The 24,919-nt window shown below is 42.2% G+C and overlaps 1 protein-coding gene across 7 annotated transcripts in view; it reads right to left on the minus strand.

The window, feature by feature from the left end:
* The window catches only part of LOC115153543 (ribosome-binding protein 1), a 46,802-nt gene extending 24,396 nt beyond the window's left edge, over window positions 1-22,406 (minus strand). For 4 of the 7 annotated variants that reach the window (XM_029699114.1, XM_029699113.1, XM_029699110.1 and 1 more), the window contains exons 1-4: window positions 21,994-22,401; window positions 1,920-2,048; window positions 1,586-1,684; window positions 919-1,426 (exon numbers count right to left, since the gene is read on the minus strand). In XM_029699114.1, the coding sequence (XP_029554974.1) occupies window positions 919-1,426; window positions 1,586-1,684; window positions 1,920-2,021 (709 nt within the window). In that variant the 5' untranslated portion in view covers window positions 2,022-2,048; window positions 21,994-22,401. Of the gene's footprint in view, window positions 1-918; window positions 1,427-1,585; window positions 1,685-1,919; window positions 2,049-21,993 lie in introns of all 7 variants that reach the window. The other 3 variants (XM_029699111.1, XM_029699115.1, XM_029699116.1) reach the window with 2 other exon arrangements.
* Window positions 22,407-24,919: the final 2,513 nt, after the last annotated feature.

Genomic DNA, 24,919 nt, shown 5'->3' on the forward strand with positions numbered 1-24,919 from the left:
TGTCCAGGCACTGCGTGTTGCATCAATCAGCATCCAGGAGCCGGTTCTCTAAATCAAATAGCCTACTAGCTAGAAATGGAACTGGAAGAGCTGCTGTTCATCGATATCTCTTAGACAATGTAAACTAAGCTTTGTCCCTATTATTGCTAAAACTATTTCTATTTTCTGCTAAATTGAAAAAATATGCAACTAGGAAACTAAAAGGCATGCCCACACGCCAATATTTATCAATAATGCCTTGCGATCGGGAGGACGGCCTTTCACATCGACCCAATGCAGTATCCGTACCTTTGGCGATATCATGGATAGTAATGATTTGAGGTCATTCCAAGATCTGCTGGCCTATGGAGTTCCATGGGAAACCCAGCTGTCTACCCATCCAATGATGGAATTTGTAAACAGACTATCTGGTCTCCCGAAATGACTAATCTCTGTAACATATAAACTATTGTAAAGCCATTAAAAAGTATGGCCCACAGATCTAAATGTAACTGAATCATCCTTTAACTGGACCAGAATACAGAAAAACATTACCCTGGAATCCTGACCATCAATTTATTCATTTCAACTTTGTTCACAGACTAACACCCAATAAATGTTTTATAATGAAATTGGCCTCAAATCTTTGTATGCATTGCTCTGTTATTTTTTATTTTGAGTGGCAGCCAACAGTTACTAGGAAATATCAAATGGAAATATGATAACTGAATATATGAATATGACTTTGAATGTTATACCTGTAACCCCCTTCTAAGGTTATACCTGTAACCCCTTTCCGAAAAAAATGACAAACTAAATAAAAAGTTGGTCATAAAAAATAAATGCATATTATCAACAGTTGTGTTGCTCTCTAGTTATGTGAAATAATACAAATGTAAAATGATTGAAATACAATGAAAATAGACAAAGCTTCCTTACCAGATTCAGCTTTTTTCTTGGAAGATGCCTTCTTCTTAGAAGGGTTCTGAGCCTTGGCCTCCTGAGCCTTGGCCTCCTGAGCCTTGGCCTCCTGAGCCTTGGCCTCCTGAGCCTTGGCCTCCTGAGCCTTGGCCTCCTGAGCCTTGGCTGCAGTCTGCTGGGAGCCCACTGGGGGCACTGCCATCACGGGGACCTCCTTGGTAACAGCCTCCAGGACTGGTGCAGGCTTGGAGGGGGCAATGGGGGTGGTGGCTGCCTGAGCTGGCTCTACCTTGGCCACCTTCTTCTCCTTCTTCTTCTTTGGTGCAGGGGCAGGTGGGGCCTCTACGGCAGTGGGAACTGGAGCTGGGTGAGTGGTTGGTTCAGGGGCAGGAGTAGTGACTCTTTCTGGGGCTGGGGTTGGTTCAGGTTCAGGCTCGGCCACTGGGACCTCCTCTGGTTCCGATTCTGGCAGCTTCCCATTGGGCTTGTCTTCCTTCTTCTTACCACGGTTCTTCTTCTCAGATGCCTTAATGATTAGAATAATACATTTCATTTAGAACACACTTTTACATTATATGACAATCAAAATGCGCTACAGTATGTGCATTAAAATGCAAGCACACACACAGCTAGAATAATTCTACAAAAAGGCATTTGAGTAGAGGTGTGTTTTGTCTCGTTTTACCTTGTCCTTCTTCTTGTCCTTCTTGGTCAGTTGGCTGGGAGGCGCCATTTTGCCCAGCTCTCTACGCTGCTGGGCCAGAGCCTCCTCATACGAGGTCTCCTTCATGGAGAAGAATGAGAAAACATAACAGTTAAAATGTAATACATGCTCACCACGACGACAACAACAATTGTGTATCTCAGTAGGTAGAGCATGGTGCTTGCAATACCAGTGTTGTGGGTTTGAGTGCTGCTGGGGCTACTCATAAGAAAAATGCACGCATGCATGACTAAGTCGCTTTGGATCTACAAAATGGTATACATTATGATTATTATATTAACAACAGTTAGGCTACCTTCATGGAGAAGGTGGAGACCAGGACGATGCCGAGGGCTGAGATGACCATGAAGCCTCCAAATACCATGATGCCTAGCGTCTGAGGGTCATACAGATCCATGATGACCACTATGACGGGTTAGCTGTCCTGTTGGACGGGGAGAAAGAAAAACAGAAATGATTAGAATTGTATTTCACCTTTATTTAAGGACCAATGGAATGGCCTAAAAAAGGTGCAGACTTAGCCCACCCGGGGCACCGGGCCATGCAAAACGAACTCGCCCAGTGAAAGAGATGGGGTGTGGGAGGGCGGGAGTGTGAAAGCCTGTGTAAAGTAATCAGTACAGATGGTTAGTGTTTTTAATAACAGTGTTCAAATCAAATTTTCACATACGCCGAATACAACAGGTGTAAACCTTACAGTGAAATGCTTACTTACAAGCCCTTAACCAACAATGCAGTTAAGAAAACACCCCCCCAAAAAAGAGATAAGAATAACAGATAATTAAAGAGCAGCAATAGCGGGGCTATATACAGGGGATACCATTACAGAGTCAATGTGTGGGGGAACCGGTTAGTCGAGGTAATTATGTACATTTAGGTAGTTATTAAAGTGGCTATGCATAGATAGAGAGTAGCAGCAGCGTAGGTTGGGCAATGCAAATAGTCTGCATAGCCATTTGATTAGCCATTCAGGAGTCTTATGGTTTGGGGGTAGAAGCTATTTAGAAGCTTCTTGGACCTAGACTTGGCGCTCCGGTACTGCTTGCCGTGCGGTAGCAGAGAGAACAGTCTATGAGTAGGCTGGCTTGAGTCAGAATTTTTAGGGCCTTCCTCTGACACCGCCTGGTACAGAGGTCCTGGATGGCAGGAAACTTGGCCCCGGTGATGTACTGGGCCGTACGCACTACCCTTTGTAGTGCCTTGCGGTTGCCATACCAGGCAGTAATGCAACCAGTCAGGATGCTCTTGATGGTGCAGCTGTAAAATCTTTTGAGGATCTGAGGACCCATCCAAAATCTTTTCAGTCTCCTGAGGGGGAATAGGTTTTGTCGTGCCCTCTTCACGATTGTCGTGGTGTGCTTGGACCATGTTAGTTTGTTGGTGATGTGGATGCCAAGGAACTTGAAGCTCTCAACCTGCTTCACTACAGCCCCGTCGATGAGAATGGGGGCGTGCTCGGTCCTCCTTTTCCTGTAGTCCACAATCATCTCCATTGTCTTGATCACCTTGCGGGAGAGGTTGTTGTCCTTGCGCCACACTGCCAGGTCTCTGACCTCCTCCCTATAGGCTGTCTCATCGTTGTTGGTGATCAGATGTGTTGCTACCTACCCTCACCACCTGGGTGTGGCCTGTCAGGAAGTCCAGGATCCAGTTGCAGAGGGAGGTGTTTAGTCCCAGGATCCTTAACTTAGTGATGAGCTTTGTCGGCACTATGGTGTTGAACGCTGAGCTGTAGTCAATGAATAGCATTCTCAAATAGGTTTTCCTTTTGTCCAGGTGGGAAAGGGCAGTGTGCAGTACAATAGAGATTACATAATCTGTGGATCTGTTGGTGTGGTATGCAAATTGGAGTGGGTCTAGGGTTTCTGGGATAATGGTGTTGATGTGAGCCATGACCAGCCTTTCAAAACATTTCATGTCTACAGATGTTAGTGATACGGGTCGGTAGTCACTTAGGCTGGTTACCTTAGTGTTCTTGGGCACAAGGACTGCTTTAAACATGTTGGTATTACAGACTCAGACAGGGATTGAAAATGTCAGTGAAGACACTTGCTAGTTGGTCAGCGCATGCTGAGTACACGTCCTGGTAATTGTTGGACAAGTTTAAAAGCTCTTTGTTCTATTGTATCCATAGAGACAGTTTATTTTTCCTACAGTTACACGCATTTAAAATGCGTCAAGCTTTAACAGTACTTATGGATGTGTGTCGCCATTAATAATATATGCCATTTAGCAGATGTTTTTATCCAAAAGCGACTTTAGTCATGCGCATACATTTTACACATGGATGGTCCCGGGAATTTAACCCACTACCCTGGTGTTACAAACACCATGCTCTACCAACTGAGCTACAAGACCACAAAATACATTTACTCGATTCATTATTTTAATAGTTTGACAGCCCTAGAAATAAATAAATTCTACAAATTTCTCCATGGAGCTGAGAAAATATTGTAGTTTTAAAGCCAATTTCCTGCAATTCTATGCATTTGCCATGGCTAATGCTGTGTTGAGTAAAACAAACATAATAATAATAATAATCTCAATACTGCTAAATTCATTGTTTTGTGAATTTTCAATTCTCCCCGACTGTCTAGCTGTCATTTTGGTGATTGAGAACTAACAAAGCTTATATTATTTTAAAAGATATAGGTCCATTATCTTTTCTACATGCTTTATATCTGGTTTTAGTCATTTAAGCTTACACTGAAAGCATTTTTCCATCCTGAATTTGTATTTTATTTATTATACTGTTTGGACTTAGGCGACCCAGAAAGAAATGCTTAGGCGGCACACCCAAGCACTTCAATAGCAGAAAAATCCCTGTATATCAAAAGGGCACTTCATTTCATATCACAGGCTTTTAAAATCCAATATTGGAGCACAATTTCTACTTAAAATATCAAAGTGACGCAAAAGGGACTCACTTCGTTAAACACACAGGGAAATGGATAGTTAGGTCTAGCCTAATTAAAAGGTAATTTGGTCTAACTCCAAGTTGTCTTCAGCTCTCTCATCTAGATCTTAGACAACCTTTGCCTTCAAGTTCAAAGTACAAAGTTTGCACCTCTAGCACAGTATCTGGGATTCCCTACATAAGAGGACCTACACCTCGCATTTTCTTTCAACTGCAATGGCAAATTGTGTTAGACTACAACATGTTTAATAAAGGGTGAAACCATTTGAAAATCAATCCCATTATGACAGCATCCCCTTTGATTTTCATTCATGTTTCCATTGGAAGAAGTGGTCAGAAAGTGATCTTTCAGACCTGAATGACAAAACTTTCAGGAGATAAAAGTTTACCCATTTTGCATACCCCACCATACCATGAGACATCCATGTCTTCATCACTGGAAAACAAACTGTTGAGTTTAATATAATTTAATTTAAAAGCTTACAAACAGGGTTGCGAAACTATTTTATAATTTTTGGATTGACGTTTAAAGAACAACTTTTCCTACCTACAAAACACACACAAGAGACACCCACATCAAACCATACCCCCAAAACCCAACTCAAGTTTGAATTCAGTCATAGTCGCTAGCATTTCTTAATGAACCAAATCTAAAAACGAGGCCAAATCAAGAAGTGCAGTCGCCCTTTAAGGTTAAAAATTACATTAAAAAAACATTTTAAAATAGTTTGACAAGCTTTTAAATTACATCAAATCTCAACCGTTGATCTTTGTAGTGATGAAGCCATTGTATGCAAAATAGGTCAACTTTGAGCAGCCTTATCTCTTGAATGTTTTGGTATTCAGGTACAAAGTCACTTTCTGAGCACTTCTTCAATGGGCAAACCTGTAATCAGCCCAGGTGACAGACCCAGGTCTATAGTGGTCAAGGTCCTAAGGTTCAAGGACAAGATGGCGGTTCTGGAGAGAGCCAAGAACTTGAGAGGAATCAACATCTTCCTCAATGAGAACTTCTCTGAAGCTGTGCGTCAGAGGCAGATAGAACTTATCCCAGCTATGAAAGCTGCCACAGAGCGTGGGGACATTGCTTACATCCGCTACGACAAGCTCATTGTCCACCCTCCCAAAAGTCTGGGAGGAGTGAGAGTTTCAGGCCAACGTCACACACACACACACACACACACACACACACACACACACACACACACACACACACACACACACACACACACACACACACACACACACACACACACACACACACACACACACACACACCAACTGACACTCACAAGTGCCTGATTGTTTGGCTAATATATTGTAGTCAATGTTTTTATTTTACAAAAACATTTCTCCATATGTCTATCGGTGATAGGCTACCCAGGAAAGGGCTAAGAATAGCCAATATTAATGTAGCCTTAGAAATAAAGTTCATGAAATCAATAACTTGCTAACATCGGATAACATTCATACATGTATTTATATAACTAGGCAAGTCAGTTAAGAACAAATTCTTATTTACAATGACGACCTACCGAGGAACAGTGGATTAACTGCCTTTTTCAGGGGTAGAAGGACAGATTTTTACCTTGTCAGCTCAGGGATTCGATCCAGCAACCTTTCGGTTACTGGCCCAACGCTCTAACCACTAGGCTTCCTGCTGCACGCGCACACATTTTTGGGGTCACTTAGAAATGTCCCTGTTTTTTAAAATTAAAGCACATAATTTTTCCATTAAAATAGCATCAAATTGATCAGAAATGCAGTGTAGACCTTGTTCATGTTGTAAATTACTATTGTAGCTAGAAAGGGCAGATTTTTAATGGAATATCTACATAGGTGTACAGAGGCCTATTATCAACAACCGTCACTCCTGTGTTCGATTGGCACGTTGTTTTAGCTAATACAAGTTTATCATTTTAAAAGGCTAATTGATCATTAGAAAACCCTTTTGCAATTATGTTAGCGCAGCTGAAAACTGTTGTTTGATTAAAGAAGCAATAAAACTGGCCTTCTTTAGACTAGTTGAGTATCTGGAGCATCAGCATTTGTGGGTTCAATTACAGGCTCAAAATGCCCAGAAACAAAGACCTTTCTTCTGAAACCCGTCAGTCTATTCTTGTTCTGAGAAATGAAAGCTATTCCATGTGAGAAATTGGCAAGAAACTGAAGATCTTGAATAACACTGTGTACTACTCCCTTCACAGAACAGCGCAAATTGGCTCGAACCAGAATAGAAAGAGTGGGAGGCCCTGGTGCACAACTGAGCAAGAGGACAAGTACATTAGTGTGTCTAGTTTGAGAAACAGACGCCGCACAAGTCCTCAACTGGTAGCTTCATTAAATAGTACCCGCAAAACACCAGTCTCAACGTTAACAGTGAAGAGGCGACTCTGGGATGCTGGCCTTCTAGGCAGAGTTGCAAAGAAAAAGCCATCTGGCCACCAGATTTTCTATGGGATTAAGGTCTGGAGACTGGCTAGGCCACTCCAGGACCTTAATGTGCTTCTTCTTGAGCCACTCCCTTATTGGCTTGGCCGTGTGTTTTGGGTCATTGTCATGCTGGAATACCCATCCACGACCCATTTTCAATGCCCTGGCTGAGGGAAGGAGGTTCTCACCCAAGATTTGATGGTTTATGGCCCCGTCCATCGTCCCTTTGATGCGGTGAAGTTGTCCTGTCCCCTTAGCAGAAAAACACCCCCAAAGCATAATGTTTCCACCTCCATGTTTGATGGTGGGGATGATGTTCTTGGGGTCATAGGCAGCATTCCTCCTCCTCCAAACACGGCGAGTTGAGTTGATGCCAAAGAGCTCCATTTTGGTCTCATCTGACCACAACACTTTCACCAGTTGTCCTCTGAATCACTCAGATGTTCATTGGCAAACTTCAGACGGGCATGTATATGTGCTTTCTTGAGCAGGGGGACCTTGCGGGTGCTGCAGGATTTCAGTCCTTCACGGTGTAGTGTGTTACCAATTGTTTTCTTGGTGACTATGGTCCCAGCTGCCTTGAGATCATTGACAAGATCCTCCTGTGTAGTTCTGGGCTGATTCATCACCGTTCTCATGATCATTGCAACTCCACGAGGAGAGATCTTGCATGGAGCCCCAAGCTGAGGGAGATTGACAGCTCTTTTGTGTTTCTTCCATTTGCGAATAATCGCACCAACTGTTGTCACCTTCTCACCAAGCTGCTTGGCGATGGTATTGTAGCCCATTCCAGCCTTGTGTAGGTCTACAATCTTGTCCCTGACATCCTTGGAGTGCTCTTTGGTCTTGGCCATGGTGGAGAGTTTGGAATCTGATTTATTGATTGCTTCTGTGGACAGGTGTCTTTTATACAGGTAACAAACTGAGATTAGGAGCACTCCCTTTAAGAGTGTGCTCCTAATCTCAGCTCGTTACCTGTGTAAAAAGACACCTGGGAGCCAGAAATCTTTCTGATTGAGAGGGGGTCAAATACTTATTTCCCTCATTAAAATGCAAATCTATTTATTACATTTTTGACATGCGTTTTTCTGGATTTTTTGTTGTTATTCTGTCTCTCACTGTTCAAATAACCTACCATTAAAATGATGGACGGATCATTTCTTTGTCAGTGGGCAAATGTACAAAATCAGCAGGGGATCAAATACTTCCCCTCACTGTATGTATATACACACATACACTGGCCATCTCTGAAACTCACTTAATTCCTTTGATGATACAGCAGCAGCAAGACAAGGATAACATCTACAGAAAAGACAGGAAAGCATATGGGGAGGTGTTGCTGTACACTGAATGTACAAAAACATTAGGAACACCTTCCTAATATTGAGTTGCACCACCTTTTGCCCTCAGAACAGCCTCACTTCATCAGGGCACGGACCCAAAAGTTGTCGAAAGCGGATGCTGGCCCACGTTGACTTCAATGCTTCATACAAAATGTTTTTCTCAGGACTCTTTTGTTGAAGATGTATGTTGGTCTGATATGTATGAGGAAGTGAATCCAGATGCAGAACTGGAAGTATTCGTAAAATTATTCATGACAATTGTCGACAAGCATGCACTTGTTTTTTATTTATTTAACCTTTTTAACTAGGCAAGTCAGTCAAGAACAAATTCTTATTTACAATGACGGCCTATGAAAAGGCAAAAGGCATCCTGCAGGGACTGGGGCTGGGATTAAAAATATAGGACAAAAACACACATCACGACGACAGAACACTACATAAAGAGAGACCTAAGACAACACAGCAAGGCAGCAACACATGACAACACAGCAACTGGAAAGTGGAGCGACCCACGGATGTGTGTCCTTTGGGGAACTTTAACAGAATGTGACTGGCAGAACGGGTGTTGTATGTGGAGGATGAGGGCTGCAGTAGATATCAGATAGGGGGAGTGAGGCCTAAGAGGGATTTATAAATAAGCGTCAACCAGTGGGTCTTGCGACGGATATACAGAGATGACCAGTTTACAGAGGAGTATAGAGCGCAGTGATGTGTCCTATAAGGAGCATTGGTGGCAAATCTGATGGCCGAATGGTAAAGAACATCAGTTACAAAAATAATTTTGAGCCCCCTGGCTGATGATGAAAAAGAAAAATTGTATGGTTCAAATAAATTATGCAAAAGTTGTGGCAAACAAGTCAGGCTGCTCAGCTGATTGTCTAAATTTACAGTATGTCAACCATTTTGTGACAACTTAAAAATAATTAATTATATTACCAAACCAAGATAAATGACAAAAACACACAAAGGAAAAAGACTTGAGTACCGTAGCCCTTTACACTCGTACACGGGTAGTAGCTGTACAGTAACATGCTATACATGACGGGTAGTGGCTGTACAGTAACATGCTATACATGACGGGTAGTAGCTGTACAGTAACATGCTATACATGACGGGTAGTAGCTGTACAGTAACATGCTATACATGACGGGTAGTAGCTGTACAGTAACATGCTATACATGACGGGTAGTAGCTGTACAGTAACATGCTATACATGACGGGTAGTGGCTGTACAGTAACATGCTATACATGACGGGTAGTAGCTGTACAGTAACATGCTATACATGACGGGTAGTAGCTGTACAGTAACATGCTATACATGACGGGTAGTAGCTGTACAGTAACATGCTATACATGACGGGTAGTAGCTGTACAGTAACATGCTATACATGACGGGTAGTAGCTGTACAGTAACATGCTATACATGACGGGTAGTAGCTGTACAGTAACATGCTATACATGACGGGTAGTGGCTGTACAGTAACATGCTATACATGACGGGTAGTAGCTGTACAGTAACATGCTATACATGACGGGTAGTGGCTGTACAGTAACATGCAATACATGACAGGTAGTAGCTGTACAGTAACATGCTATACATGATGGGTAGTAGCTGTACAGTAACATGCTATACATGACGTCAGAGCTTTGGCTAGGCGCTTCACAGCGCTGTATGGGTTTTGACTGACAGCTGTTCTGAACTTGAGCACCGCGCATGACAAGAAGTTGCCCCCATCCCTCCGGCTAATTGGGCAACTTTTGCTAATATTTTGTCTGAGTGAGGGAAATGCTGTAAATTAAGATGACTCAATGTATTTTGAAAGATGAGACGTTGAGGATTATAATAAATACCGTTTTGTTGTCATACAAGCAAACCAAACACCTGTGAGTCCAAATGTGCACATCACATTTCCATAATCATAAAACTCAAGTCATATACAGTGTCAACGTTTATGATCACTATGTTTGATGTACAAGATGACATGGCGATATATTCTGTTGAGAACAACCCAGGGTATGAACATTTTTGTTTATTGTGAGCCCCCGAATGCACTCATGACTCATTTCTATGAGCACCAAAATTACAATATGTTTCTCTGAATTGCCATGTGAAAACCTAACACTAAGATCGTATTTTAGAACTTAGCTAGTCACGTAGGCAATAGAACAAGCTTTCAAATTATGCCCACCTGACCCAGATTGCGATTTACAACGGACCGTTTTTGGATAGCGTAAACAGTAATTTTGTGATGGCGGAGATGCAGGGTTGTGTTCCAAATGAAACAACTACAAGTAAGCTTGCCCTAGTTCCTGAACAGCAAAGCTAGGGGAGAACAACAAAAAAAAAAAAAGTACCTTATTGCCACCCAGATATTGCCACCCAGATATTTAACCAAAGCCTGAAGGAGTGTGTCCACCAATGGCGTAAAGTATTTAAGTAAAAACACTTTAAAGAACTACTTAAGCATTTTTCCCCCTGTACCTTACTATTTATATTTGACTACTTTTAAAGAAAAGAAAGAATGTAGTTTTTACTCCATACATTTTCTCTGACACCCAAAAGTACTTGTTACATTTTGACAGGAAAATGGTCACCCCTAGTGCGTCTGAACCGGCGGACTCACTAAACACAAATGCTTCATTTGTAAATTATGTCTAAGTATTGGAGTGTGCCCCTGGCTATCCATCAATAAAAATAACATTTAAGTGGTGCCGTCTGGTTTGCTTAATATAAGGAATTTTAAATGGTTTATAATTTAACTTTTGATACTTAAGTACATTTGAGCATGTCCATTTACTTTTGATACTTAAGTATATTTAAAACCAAATACTTTCAGACTTTTACTCAAGTAGTATTTTACTGGGCGACTTTCACTTGAGTCATTTTCTATTAAGGCATCTTAACTTTTACTCTAGTAGGACAATTGAGTACTTTTTCCACCACTGCTGTCCACAGGCGTGGGAGGAAGCTAAAGTAATTCCACTACCTAAAAATAGTAAAGCACCCTTTGCTGGCTCGAACAGCCACCCAAATCAGTTTGCTGCCTGGTCTTAGTAGATTGGATGGCGAGAATTGTGTTTGACTACTGACTTTCAGCATTCCTATAGAGAAGGGCACTCAGCTTGTACTGCACTGACTCAGATGACTGATGATTGCCTAAAATAAATGGATAATAAGATGATAGTTGGAGCTGTATTGTTAGATTTCAGAGCAGCCTTTGATGTTATTAATCCTAAAGCTTCTCTAACATCCGATATGTACAGTGCGGTGTCCTTCAGGGCAGCTGCCTTGGGCCGTTACTGTTCTCTATTTTTACAAATGATTTGCCACTAGTCTTACACAAAGCTACAATGACTAGGTATGCAAATTACTTCACAGTCTACAGGTCAGCATCCTAAGCCAGTGAGCTCACTGAAATTCAAAATAAGGAGTTACGGTCAGTATCAGAATGGGTGATTAATAATAAACTGGTCTTAAATACATATAAAACTAAAAGCATTGTATTTGGTTCAAAGCATTCTCTAAGACCTAAACCTCAACTGGAGTTGTGCATAGAGGGTCTTAACATTGAGCAGGTCAAGGAAACTAAACTCCTAGGGATATTGTCATTGCCAAGTCATATTGACAAAGTCGTTGTGAAGATGGGGAGGGATATGTCTGTTATAAAAAGATGATCTGCGTTTGACACAAAATCAACTGTACTAGTTGTTCAGGGTCTTGTCCCATGTGACCTAACCACCTCGATTCGGTCTTACGTAGAAAAATGTTAAATTGTTTTTTACATTAGATAAAAATTAGAGCTAGAAAATTGTATATCATACACTGCAGTTGAGGAACAACGGGAAAGTCATTCTGCTTTGAAAGTTGATAAACTTGTAGCCCCACTTTTGAGAAAATGGTCCTTGAATATTTTGATACACCTACTGGAGAGCCCTTCTTTGTCAGTCATTCAGCATCATTCACACCCTCTCTTAAGCCTTAGCCACACCCATCTCTTTAAGGATTCACATGTGAGGCCATGTGGTAAACACACGCTATATCAAATAAAATGTGTCTATTTGTCACATGCACAGGATACAGAAGGTGTAAACTGTACAGGGACAGTACTTGCATACCAGCAATATCAAAAACTGAAAGTGTTCAAATAAAAATATTTTATCGTTATTAGATTACCCGACACACTTGTCTAAATGTATGGATCGTGTGAAGGAAATGCTATAACCAGCCTCCACCCACATCTAGCTAAGCAGATGGATCACTATTGTCTAGACATGTACACATGTTCATGAAATACAAATCGATGGCCTTAATCACCTGCAGACACACCCAATTTGATAGGTTGTGTAATAATCTGGCCGAAGTGGAGTCTTTTGATTAGACATGTAGTTAGCTAGCTAAACAATGAACCTGCATAACCCAACTCATACTACTACCAATACAAACACTGTCATAGCTATAGTATGAATCTGCAGGTAAAGCTAACAAACTAGGTTCAATGTTAACTAGCAATGCAAATCGATATCTGATTCAAATAATATTACTACACAGATCATAAATGTAAGGTTAGCTAGCGAGCCAGCAAGCTAACATTTGCTAACTAACAGTATGCTTTAACTTGCAATGAAAATAACTTTCTGACAAAATTATAAAGTGTATCTGGAAAATGTAGCTAGACTCTTACCCGTATACATGGATGAACGCTTCACGGCAGACTGGAACCATTTAACTCTGTTTTGTTTGTAGCTACATCTTGTTTGGCCAGCGTTGTGTCAAGTCACACCGGTTCACACTGACCGTGTGTGACGTGTGCAGAAAGTAGCCCATCACTTTTTCCTACTGATCTGTCGATAGCGTCTGCTAAATTCTGGGCATCAATGTTGTTGAGAAAAGTAGCAAACTTTTGTAGTTCGATGGTTAACGTTATATCTTTCAAAAACAGCACGGTAGAAAGGACTGTCGACACATACTGAACAGCTCACGTTAAAGACTGGTCTGCCATGTAGCACGCTTCTATCTAAACTAATTTCCCGGCGTGTCCAGCCCATAGATTATCTCAGCCAATCATGGCTAGTGGGAAGGTTCCTGTGTTTTTCCATGGCTAAACCTTAGCCTTCCCTGTAGCTCAGTTGGTAGAGCATGGTGTTTGCAACACCAGGGTTGTGGGTTTCGATTCCCACGGGGGGCCAGCACAGAAAAAAAAAGTATGAAATGTATGAAATTGTATGAAATGTATGCATTCACTACTGTAAGTCGCTCTGGATAAGAGCGTCTGCTAAATGACTAAAATGTAAATGTAAAAATGTAAACCAACTAGGCTTGTAATTTAACAATTTTAATCGTATTTATGGATGGAATACAAGTTTGTTATTAAGGCACGTGAAAATTGATGTTCCAGAAGGCATTTCTGACAAAAAACACATTTTGATAAAAAATTCAATGTTTACGTTCAAATGCTGCTCCTGTGAAGTACAGTAGTGACGTCGAAATATGCATAGTTTCCTGAAACGAGTCACATGTGGTCAAGTGCAGCAAAGAAAGACCTAGCAAAGCTGCAGCTGGCTCAAAACAGAGCAGCACACCTTGCCCTTAACTACACATACAGAACTAACGTCAACAACATGCATACCAGTCTTTCCTGGTTGACAATTGAGAGACTTACTGCTTCTCTTTTAGTTATGAGAAATGTTACTGTCATAAATTCCAGATTGTTTGCATAATCAAATAACATTCAACTCAGGCACCCATACATACCTCACAAGACATGCCACCAGGAGTTTCTTCAGTCCTCAGACCCAAAACGAATTCACGGCAACGCAAAGTATTATACAGAGCATTGATCGCATCGAACTAACATCTCTAATTACTCAAGCAAACAGCAAAATTACCTTTAAAATCAGATTAAGCAACATCTCACGGAACGGTGGGGACTGTGAGGGGACACACACAGACAATCATTTTGTTGTATTGTTTGTATTATCATTTTTGCATATCGTTGTATTTAAAATTTGTGTGACTGTCCTTGTCTATCCGTGTTCTGTTACTTGTCATGTTTTGTGCTTTTTGTGGACCCCAGGAAAAATAGCCTAGCTGTTACTTCTGCAAAAGCTAATTGGGATCCTAATAAACAAATAATTATGGAAGGTTTCATTCAAATCAAAAGGGGTGCTGTCAAAAAGTGATTGAATTCAAATGGATAAACTCTAAACTAAACCCATTTTGGCAAATCAAAAGAAAGAAGTATGCTTGAATTGAAAGCTCTTTCTGCCACCCAAATGCAGCATAGCCTACCTGCTCAGTGTTTTCATAGGCCTAATTATGGCTTGGTGGAATTAACCATTTGGCAAATTATGCAAAGGGAGGAGGAAATATAAGCAGTGAGTCATACCAAGAGCTCAGCCTCTCCATTTGGTTAGGAAGTAAGGTCAAGCTAGACAGAGCAAACAGAGTGTGCCTGCCTCTAACTTGCACACCAAGCTTATTAAAAAAACATGTGTTGAAAGAAAAGGCAACACAGAGCTAGCCATATGCCACCTACTGTACCTCTGAAGAAATGTACCTTTCATGCAGTGAGAAAGGCAAATCTCAGTCATTTAGGAAAATCATATAGCCTATTATGCAACATCATTTTCCATCCTTCCCACTCTCTCTAATATCAGTATACTCCATCAGAAGCTCTCCATTACAGTCAATAGAATCTAGCCTATTAGGGTTGCCACATGTCCCGGATTGTATTGGACAGTACAACATTTTGGCACTTTGTCACGCATCCCACACCCAAACAATCATGTCCTGCATTTTATCAACAAATTAAAATCACTCATTTACAAAAAAAAGGTTGATTTGTCCTATATTTCAGTCAGGGTTCCTACGCATTTGATGAGAACTGACAGTCCAACCTGTCTCTTTTGCAGTCACGTTGCACTTATGACAAGATATTATATGATAAAGATGTGGTGCTGGTGATGTTATACACTTCTCCAATCGTTGTTGAGATCTGATAATCACGGTACTCCATCTTGTTTATTTTTTTGTTTATCTGTCGCCCCTAGCCTCGAACTCAGGCCCTGTGTTTAGTTAACTGACGATCATCACCATTTTACCCGTTGTTGTTGTCTTAGCTGATTAGCTGTTGTTGTCTTACCCGTTGTTGCCTTAGCTAGCTCTCCCAATCAACACCTGTGATTGCTTTATGCGTATCTCAAATGTCAATATGCCTTGTATATTGTTGTTTAGGATAGTTATCATTGTTTTAGTTTACTGCGGAGCCCCTAGTCCCACTCAACATGCCTCAGATACCTCCTTTGTCCCACCTCCCACACATGCGGTGACGTCACCCAGCATAACTAGTATGTCCAGAGATGCAACCTCTCTTATCGTCACAAAATGCCTGGGTTTACCTCCACTGTACCCGCACCCCACCATACCCGTCTGCATATTATGCCCTACCACGCCCAGAAATCTGCTCCTTTTATTCTCTGTCCCCAACGCACTAGACGACCAGTTTTGATAGCCTTTAGCCGTACCCTCATCCTACTCCTCCTCGGATGATGTGGAGGTTAACTCAGGCCCTGTGTGTCCCCAGGCACTCTCATTGTTGACTTCTGCAACCAAAAAAACATTGGTTTCATGCATGTTAACATCAGAAGCCTCCTCCCTAAGTTTATTTTACTCACTGCTTTAGCACACTGCGCCAACCCTGATGTCCTTGACATGTCTGAATACTGGCTTAGGAAGGCCACCAAAAATACTGAGGTTTCCATCCCCAACTACAACATTTTCCGTCAAGATAGAACTGCCAAAGTGGGATGAGTTGCAATCTACTGCAGAGATAGCTTGCAAAGTTTTGTCATACTTTTCAGGTCTATGCCCAAACAGTTCGAGCTCAAATCTCTCACTGTTGCCGCCTGTTTTAGACCCCCCTCAGCTCCCAGCTGTGCTCTGGACACCATATGTGAATTGATTGCCCCTCTTCTAACTTCAGAGTTCGTTCTGTTAGGTGACCTAAAGTGGGATATGCTTAACACCCCGGCAGTCCTACAATCTAAAATAGATGCCCTCAATCTCACACAAATTATCAAGAAACCCACAAGGTACAATCCAAAAACATGGGCACCCTCATAGATATCATCCTGACCAACTTGCCCTCCAAATACACCTCTGCTTTTTTCAATCAGGATCTCAGCGATCACTGCCTCATTGCCTGCGTCCGCTATGGATCCACGGTCAAACGACCACCCCTCATCGCTGTCAAACGCTCCCTAAAACACTTCTGCAAGCAGGCCTTTCTAATCGACCTGGCCCGGGTATCCTGGAAGGATATTGACCTCATCCCGTCAGTAGAGGATGCCTGGTGACGCTTTAAAAAGTACTTTCCTCACCATCTTAAATAAGCATGCCCGGTTAAAAAAAAATTGAACTAGGAATAGATATAGCACTTGGTTCACTCCAGACCTGACTGCCCTCGACCAGCACAAAAACATCCTGTGGCGGACTTCAATAACATTGAATAGTCCCTGCGATATGCAACTGTTCAGGGAAGTCAGGAACCAATATACACAGTCAGTCAGGAAAGCTAAGTCTAGCTTATCCAAACAGAAATGTGCATCCTGTTGCTCTAACTCCAAAATGTTCTGGGACACTGTAAAGTCCATGGAGAACAAGAGCACCTCCTCACAGCTGCCCACTGCACTGAGGCTAGGTAACAGTGTCAACACCGATAAATCCACGATAATCGAGAATTTCAATTAGCAATTCTATACAGCTGGCTATGCTTTCCTCCTGGCTACCCCAACCCCGGCCAACAGCTCCGCAACCCCCGCAGCTACTTGCCCAAGCCTCCCCAGCTTCTCCTTCACCCAAATCCAGATAACAGATGTTCTGAAAGAGCTGCAAAACCTGGACCCGTACAAATCAGCTGGGCTAGACAATCTGGACCCTCCCTTTCTAAAACTATCCGCCGCCATTGCTGCAACCATTATTACCAGTCTGTTCACCTCTCTTTCGTATCGTCCGAGATCCCTAAAGATTGGAAAGCTGCCGCGGTCATCCCCCTCTTCAAAGGGGGTGACACTCTAGACCCAAAGTGTTATAGACCTATATCCATCCTGCCCTGCCATTCTAAAGTCTTCGAAAGCCAAGTTAACCTCTTACATCTAGACGTTCCGCTGGCAAAACACCTGCTCCAATATCCAATGATGGGCGTGGCGCGAAATACAAAGTCCTCGAAAATCTGAAAACTTCAATTTTTCAAACATATGACTATTTTACACCATTTTAAAGACAAGACTCTCCTTTATCTAACCAGACTGTCCAATTTCAAAAAGGCTTTACAGCGAAAGCAAAACATTAGATTATGTCAGCAGAGTACCCAGCCAGAAATAATCAGACACCCATTTTTCAAGCTAGCATATGTCACAAAAAACAAAACCACAGCTAAATGCAGCACTAACCTTTGATGATCTTCATCAGATGACACTCCTAGGACATTATGTTATACAATACATGCATGTTTTGTTCAATCAAGTTCATATTTATATCAAAAAACAGCCTTTTACATTAGCATGTGACGTTCAGAACTAGCATTCCCACCGAACACTTCCGGTGAATTTACTAAATTACTCACGATAAATGTTCACAAGAAATATAATTATTTTAAGAATTATAGATACAGAACTCCTTTATGCAATCGCGGTGTCCGATTTTAAAATAGCTTTTCGGTGAAAGCACATTTTGCAATATTCTGAGTAGATAGCCCGGCCATCATGGCTAGCTATTTTGACACCCACCAAGTTTGGTACTCACCAAACTCAGATTTACTATAAGAAAAATTGGATTACCTTTGTTGTTCTTCGTCAGAATGCACTCCCAGGACTTCTACTTCAATAACAAATGGTGGTTTGGTTCCAAATAATCCATAGTTATATCCAAATAGCGGTGTTTTGTTGTGCGTTCAAGACACTATCCGAAGGGTAACGAAGGGTGACACGCCCGGCGCGTTTCGTGACAAAAAATGTCAAAATATTTTAAATGCTGTTTAAAATCAATTTTTATGCGATTTTTCTCGTAAAAAAGCGATAATATTCCGACTGGGAGTTGTTGTTTTCGTTCAAAGACTGAAAATGAAAACATGGAGTCTTCTCGTGCACGCGCCCCCAGTCTCATTGTTCTCAGATAGACCACTATCCAAATGCGCTACTGTTTTTCAGCCATGGCCTGCAAAGTCATCATTCAACGTTCTGGCGCCTTCTGAGAGCCTATGGGAGCGTTAGAAAATGTCACGTTATGCCAGAGATCCCCTGTTTTGGATAGAGATGATCAAGAAGGCCAATAAATGGTCAGAGAGGGCACTTCCTGTTTGGAATCTTCTCAGGTTTTGGCCTGCCAAATGAGTTCTGTTATACTCACAGACACCATTCAAACAGTTTTAGAAACTTTGGAGTGTTTTCTATCCAAAGCTAATAATTATATGCATATTCTAGTTTCTGGGCAGGAGTAATAATCAGATTAAATCGGGTACGTTTTTTATCCGGCCGTGAAAATACTGCCCCCTATCCATAACAAGTTAATAAACAGATCACTGACCATTTCGAATCCCACCGTACCTTCTCCGCTGTGCAATCCAGTTTCTGAGCTGGTCAAGGGTGCATCTCAGCCACGCTCAAGGTACTAAACAATATCATAACCGCCATCTATAAAAGATTGTACTGTGCAGCCGTCTTCATTGACCTGGACAAGGATTTCGACTCTGTCAATCACCACATTATTATCGGCAGTCTCAATAGCCTTGGTGTCTCAAATGACTGCCTCGCCTGATTCACCAACTACTTCTCAGACAGAGTTCAATGTGTCAAATTGGAGGGCCTGTTGTCTGGACCGCTGGCAGTCTGGATGGGGAAACCACAGGGTTCAATTCTCGGGCCGACTCTTTTCTCTGTATATATCAATGATGTCGCTCTTGCTGCAGGTGATTCCCTGATCCACCTCTACGCAGACGACACCATTCTATATTCATCTGGCCCTTCCTTGGACACTGTGTTAACAAACCTCCAAACGAGCTTCAATGCCATACAACACTCCTTCCGTGGCCACCAACTGCTCTTAAACGCTAGTAAAACTAAATGCATGCTTTTCAACCGTTCGCTGCCTGCACCCGCCGAGCATCACTACTCTGGACGGTTCCAACTTAGGTATTTGTAGTTGTCCACATATTCTAGGTGTCTGGCTAGACTGTAAACTCTCCTTCCAGACTCACATCAAACATCTCCAATCCAAAATTAAATCTAGAATCGTCTTTCTATTCCGCAACAAAGCCTCCTTCACTCATGCAACCAAACATACCATCGTAAAACTGACTATCCTACCGATCCTCGACTTCGGCGATGTCATTTACAAAATAGCCTCCAACACTCTACTCAGCAAACTGGAAGTAGTCTATCACAGTGCCATCCGTTTTGTCACCAAAGCCCCATATACCACCCACCACTGCGACCAGTATGCTCTCGTCGGCTGGCCCTCGCTACATATTCGTCGCCAGACTCACTGGCTCCAGGTCATCTATAAGTCTTTGCTAGGTAAAGCGCAGCCTTATCTCAGCTCACTGATCACAATAACAACACCCACCCATAGCACGCGCTCCAGCAGGTATATCTCACTGGTCATCCCCAAAGCCAACACCTCCTTTGGCCGCCTTTCCTTCCAGTTCTCTACTGCCAATGACTGGAACGAATTGCAAAAATCGCTGAAGCTGGAGACTTATATTTCCCTCACTAACTTTAAACATCAGCTCTCCGAGCTGCTAACCGAACGCTGCAGCTGTACATGGCCCATCTGTAAATAGCCCATCCAATCTACCTACCTCATCCCCATATTGTTTTTATTTACTTTTCTGCTCTTTTGCACTCCAGTATTTCTACTAGCACATCATCATCTGCACATCTATCACTCCAGTGTTAATTTTGCTAAATTGTAATTACTTGCTACTATGGCCTATTTATTGCCTTACCTCCTCACGCCATTTGCACACACTGTATATAGACTTTAAAAAAAAGTATTGTGTTATTGACCGTAAGTTTGTTTATTCCATGTATAACTGTGTTGTTGTTTGTGTCGCACTGCTTTGCTTTATCTTGGCCAGGTTGCAGTTGTAAATGAGAACTTGTTCTCAACTAGCCTACCTGGTTAAATAAAGGTGAAATTAAAAAATAAATTATAATTCTGCGCAGTCCAAGAAGAGGCGTTGGCCAATTTCATTTCGCCAAACAAATACATTTGTCAATTACTTACAAAAAGCGTGCATCTAACAAAGAGTTACGAAAGTAAATAGCCATATTAGACTTCAAGACATAAGGTAATTTTGTCAAACTCTCAATGCTCATTCAACATATTTGCTGCTACTTTATTCAATCCTGTTTTAAAAGTCTCCCTAACAGTTTACATTCCCTGACACCAACCAGAAATGTTTCCTTGGCCAAATATTCCCAGAATTTCATAAAACAGACACATAAATGTTCTCGTTTTTCTGGATCACCAAAAGAGTCGGCTACGTACACTTCAATTAGCTCACTCAGTGCAGTTGGGGGAGATGTGTGTGTGCTTCACATTATAGTGCGAAGCATGATATGTATTATTATAACAAGTGCTTGGCATAATGCCAACAGCCCAATGCTCCGTCCAAGTTTGTCTGGACATTCCAAAGGGATTATTTTACTCCCCAGCCAGAGAAGTAACTTCCCCCCAGCCCCTGCTCTCTGACTCCCATCCAAATCAAATCCAATTTTATTGGTCAAAAACACGTGTTTAACAGATGTTATTGCGGGTGTAGCGAAATGCTTGTGTTTTTATATGTACATATATTTTTTTTATCCTTATGATACATGATGCTGTATTCGTCCAGGGGCCCCCGACCTCCCAGATAGCATATGAATACGCCATAAGCGCCAGCAAGAAATTTGCTTTAAAACCGCTAAATGTTCTCTCATCCTCATGGCAAAATGTGAAGAAAAGCATGAGATTAGCTATAAAATAGCACATTTTATCTCTGTCCCATAGCAAAGTGTTGAAATGCAGGAAGTTCGTTTTCAAATTCATACTGCCCCCCCCCCAAAAATGCCCTGGTGCCCCAAATGCGGTGGTCTGTCAGGCCCTGTATTCAGCATGTTTATCATAAAAACGCTGTCATGTAATTTCGAAATCTTTTATCATGGCATGAAATGGAAATTAAGTTGTGTCATTACTAACTGGCATCTTGTGGGAAACTGTCGTAACTTGCAACGCTAACGCGTTAGCAAGAAAGTCGAGATAACCAGCTGAGAATTCGCAACTCCACAAATCTATGTAACTACCGTTACACAGAGTTTATCTTGCTATGTAGCGACATCACATCTAGAGTTGAGAATGATCAGCTAGGAGCTGGCTAGCTAAAGTTAGCTAGGCTAGTAGGCTACTGCACGTTTGCTAGCTGGCTTTTTAGCCATTTAACTTAGTTTAATTGCTAGTTTATTATTATAGAATTGCGAAGTTGTCAGCTTCTGCCTAGTAAGAATCACATGCTAAATAGTTACAGTCATCATTAGCCAACCAGCTAGTTAGTTAGTTAGTTAGACTTCCATCCATATGAAATATGGAATAAGGTTCTGATTTTTCAGAATAGTATTCTAGAGCTCTTCAGAATTCATACCTTATTTTTTATATATATATCTGCTGATGTAGCTACTGTAGACCGCTTCTGGAGGCGGTTGAAGAAGCACGGATTTTGTCGTTGAATTCCTTTCAATCTGAAGTCAAATATGCAGCTATTTTCACAAATTATCTCTCTCAGGCAGTCCGTCTGGGAATCCTCTTCCTTTAAATGGAGTCGTGGCACTTTGAGCTGGCTCACACCGGGCCAGTGGGGGGGTTCGATTAATCTCGCCCGGGCGCCCGTGTACAACATTCAAACATTTATTTTATGTTGACAAAATGACAGAGCCGCGCACAGATTAGAGAATGGTGCTCCTCCCTCCCCGCTATCGCACGATGTTTGACGGCATTTGCTTAAACACCGACTCCAATTTTGTGCCCTGGGCCCATGTCCCTGTTGGATATTGGGCGGATTCGATTCCATGGCCCGTGACGTGCCAGGCAAAAGCGGTGAGGGAGGAGCGCCTTTCTCAAATCGGACAGTAATCTGCGCAGTTCAGTTATGTTGTCATCAAGGCAGCATGGTGCATCGTCCACAAACAAATAACATATATTTCCCATCAAATATATTTTTCATTGGGAAGAAAGATAAAGCGTTTTCATCAAAATCCTTCTTACTTCTCGTGCTTAATTACGTCACTTTTGTTTTGAGCCGATTTCGCCGTGGACTTTGAATGGGGCACCTGGCTCACATCCCGGAGGCAGCCCGGTCCCAAAACTAATGCAATCAAATTGTGCTAAACACGGCCACACCGTCACTAGTAAACATGAATCCCCTCATTAATCCACAAGATTCCTAATTGGCTAAATCTACTCAATCAATGGAACCAACGATGTCTGTAGCTCACAATGGAAAGTGTTTCTGGGAGTTGCTGTTTAAATACTCGTTGGAATTACTTGGCTTGAACGGTGAAAGCTCGTTCTTAAAACTACAACAGATGTGGAGAGGGACACACTGGCAAGAACGTGAGCATCACATATTATTTTCATGCTCCCTTTGTGGACACGATTTTATTCGAGAATATTCAAGGTAGCTATGCACATCTGTTTCTGGCACACGAGGTTGGTGGCACCTTCATTGGGAAGGATGGGCTCTTGGTAATGGCTGGAGCAGTATTGGTTGAATGGTATCAAATACAATGGTATGGTATCAAATGCCAATCCATTGGCTCTGTTCCGGGCATTATGATGAGCCGTCTTCCCCTAAGCAGCCTCTCCACTGGTTTCTGGATGTCCAGAGATGTAACATTGCAGTGCTTTGCTCTGCAACATAGGGTAGGATTTCACCTTTATTTAATCAGGTAGGCTAGTTGAGAACAAGTTCTCATTTGCAACTGCGACCTGGCCAAGATAAAGCATAGCAATTCGACACATACAACAACACAGAGTTACATATGGAATAAACAAAACATACAGTCAATGATACAGCAGAAAAAAAGAAAGAAAAAATGCTATATACAGTGAGTGCAAATGAGGTAAGATAAGGCAATAAATAGGCCATGGTGGCGAAGTAATTACAATATAGCAATTAAACACTGGAATGGTAGATGTGCAGGAGATGAATGTGCAAGTAGAGATACTGGGGTGCAAAGGAGCAAGATAAATAAATAAATACAGTATGGGGATGAGGTAGATAGATGGGCTGTTTAGCGTCTGCTAAATGACTTAAATGTAAATGTACAGGTGCAGTGATCTGTTAGCTGCTCTGACAGCTGGTGCTTAAAGCTAGTGAGGGAGCTATGAGTCTCCAGCTTCAGAGATTTTTGCAGTTCGTTCCAGTCATTGGCAGCAGAGAACTGGAAGGAAAGGCGACCAAAGGACGAATTGGCTTTGGGGGTGACCAGTGAGATATACCTGCTGGATCACGTGCTACGAGTGGGTGCTGCTATGGTGACCAGTGAGCTGAGATAAGGTGGGGCTTTACCTAGCAGGGACTTGTAGATAACCTGGAGCCAGTGGGTTTGGCGACGAGTATGAAGCGAGGGCCAACCAACGAGAGCGTACAGGTCTTTGGTGACAAAACGGATGGCACTGTGATAGACTGCATCCAATTTGTTGAGTAAAGTGTTGGAGGCTACTTTATAGATGACATCGCCGAAGTCGAGGATCGGGAGGATGGTCAGTTTTACAGGGGTATGTTTGGCAGCATGAGTGAAGGATGCTTTGTTGCAATATAGGAAGCCGATTCTAGATTTAATTTTGAATTGGAGATGCTTAATGTGAGTCTGGAAGGAGAGTTTACAGTCTAACCAGACACCTAGGTATTTGTTGAACCCTGTGGCATCCCCATAGAGACTGCCAGAGGTCCGGACAACAGGCCCTCTGATTTGACACACTGAACTCTATCAGAGAAGTAGTTGGTGAACCAGGCGAGGCAATCATTTGAGAAACAAAGGCTGTCGAGTCTGACAATAAGAATGTGGTGATTGACAGAGTCAAAAGCCTTGGCCAGGTCGATGAATACGGCTGCACAGTAATGTCTCATCGATGGCGGTTATGATGTCGTTTAGGACCCATGGCCAGCTCTGAAACCAGATTGCATAGCGGAGAAGGTATGGTGGGATTCGAAATGGTCGGTAATCTGTTTGTTAACTTGGCTTACGAAGACCTTAGAAAGACAGGGTAGGATAGGTCTGTAGCAGTTTGGGTCGAGTGTGTACCCCTTTGAAGAGGGGGATGACCGCGGCAGCTTCCCAATCTATGGGAATCTCAAACGATACGAAAGAGAGGTTGAACAGGCTAGTGATAGGGGTTGCAACAATTTCGGCAGATAATTTTAGAAAGAAAGGGTCCAGATTGTCTAGCCCGGATGATTTGTAGGGGTAAAGATTTTGCAGCTCTTTCAGAACATCAGCTATCTGGATGTGGGTGAAGGAGAAATGGTGGGGGCTTTGGCGGGTTGCTGTGGAGGGTGCCGGGCAGTT

Source organism: Salmo trutta, chromosome 18 (genome assembly GCF_901001165.1).
Source record: "Salmo trutta chromosome 18, fSalTru1.1, whole genome shotgun sequence".
Lineage (NCBI taxonomy): Eukaryota > Metazoa > Chordata > Actinopteri > Salmoniformes > Salmonidae > Salmo > Salmo trutta.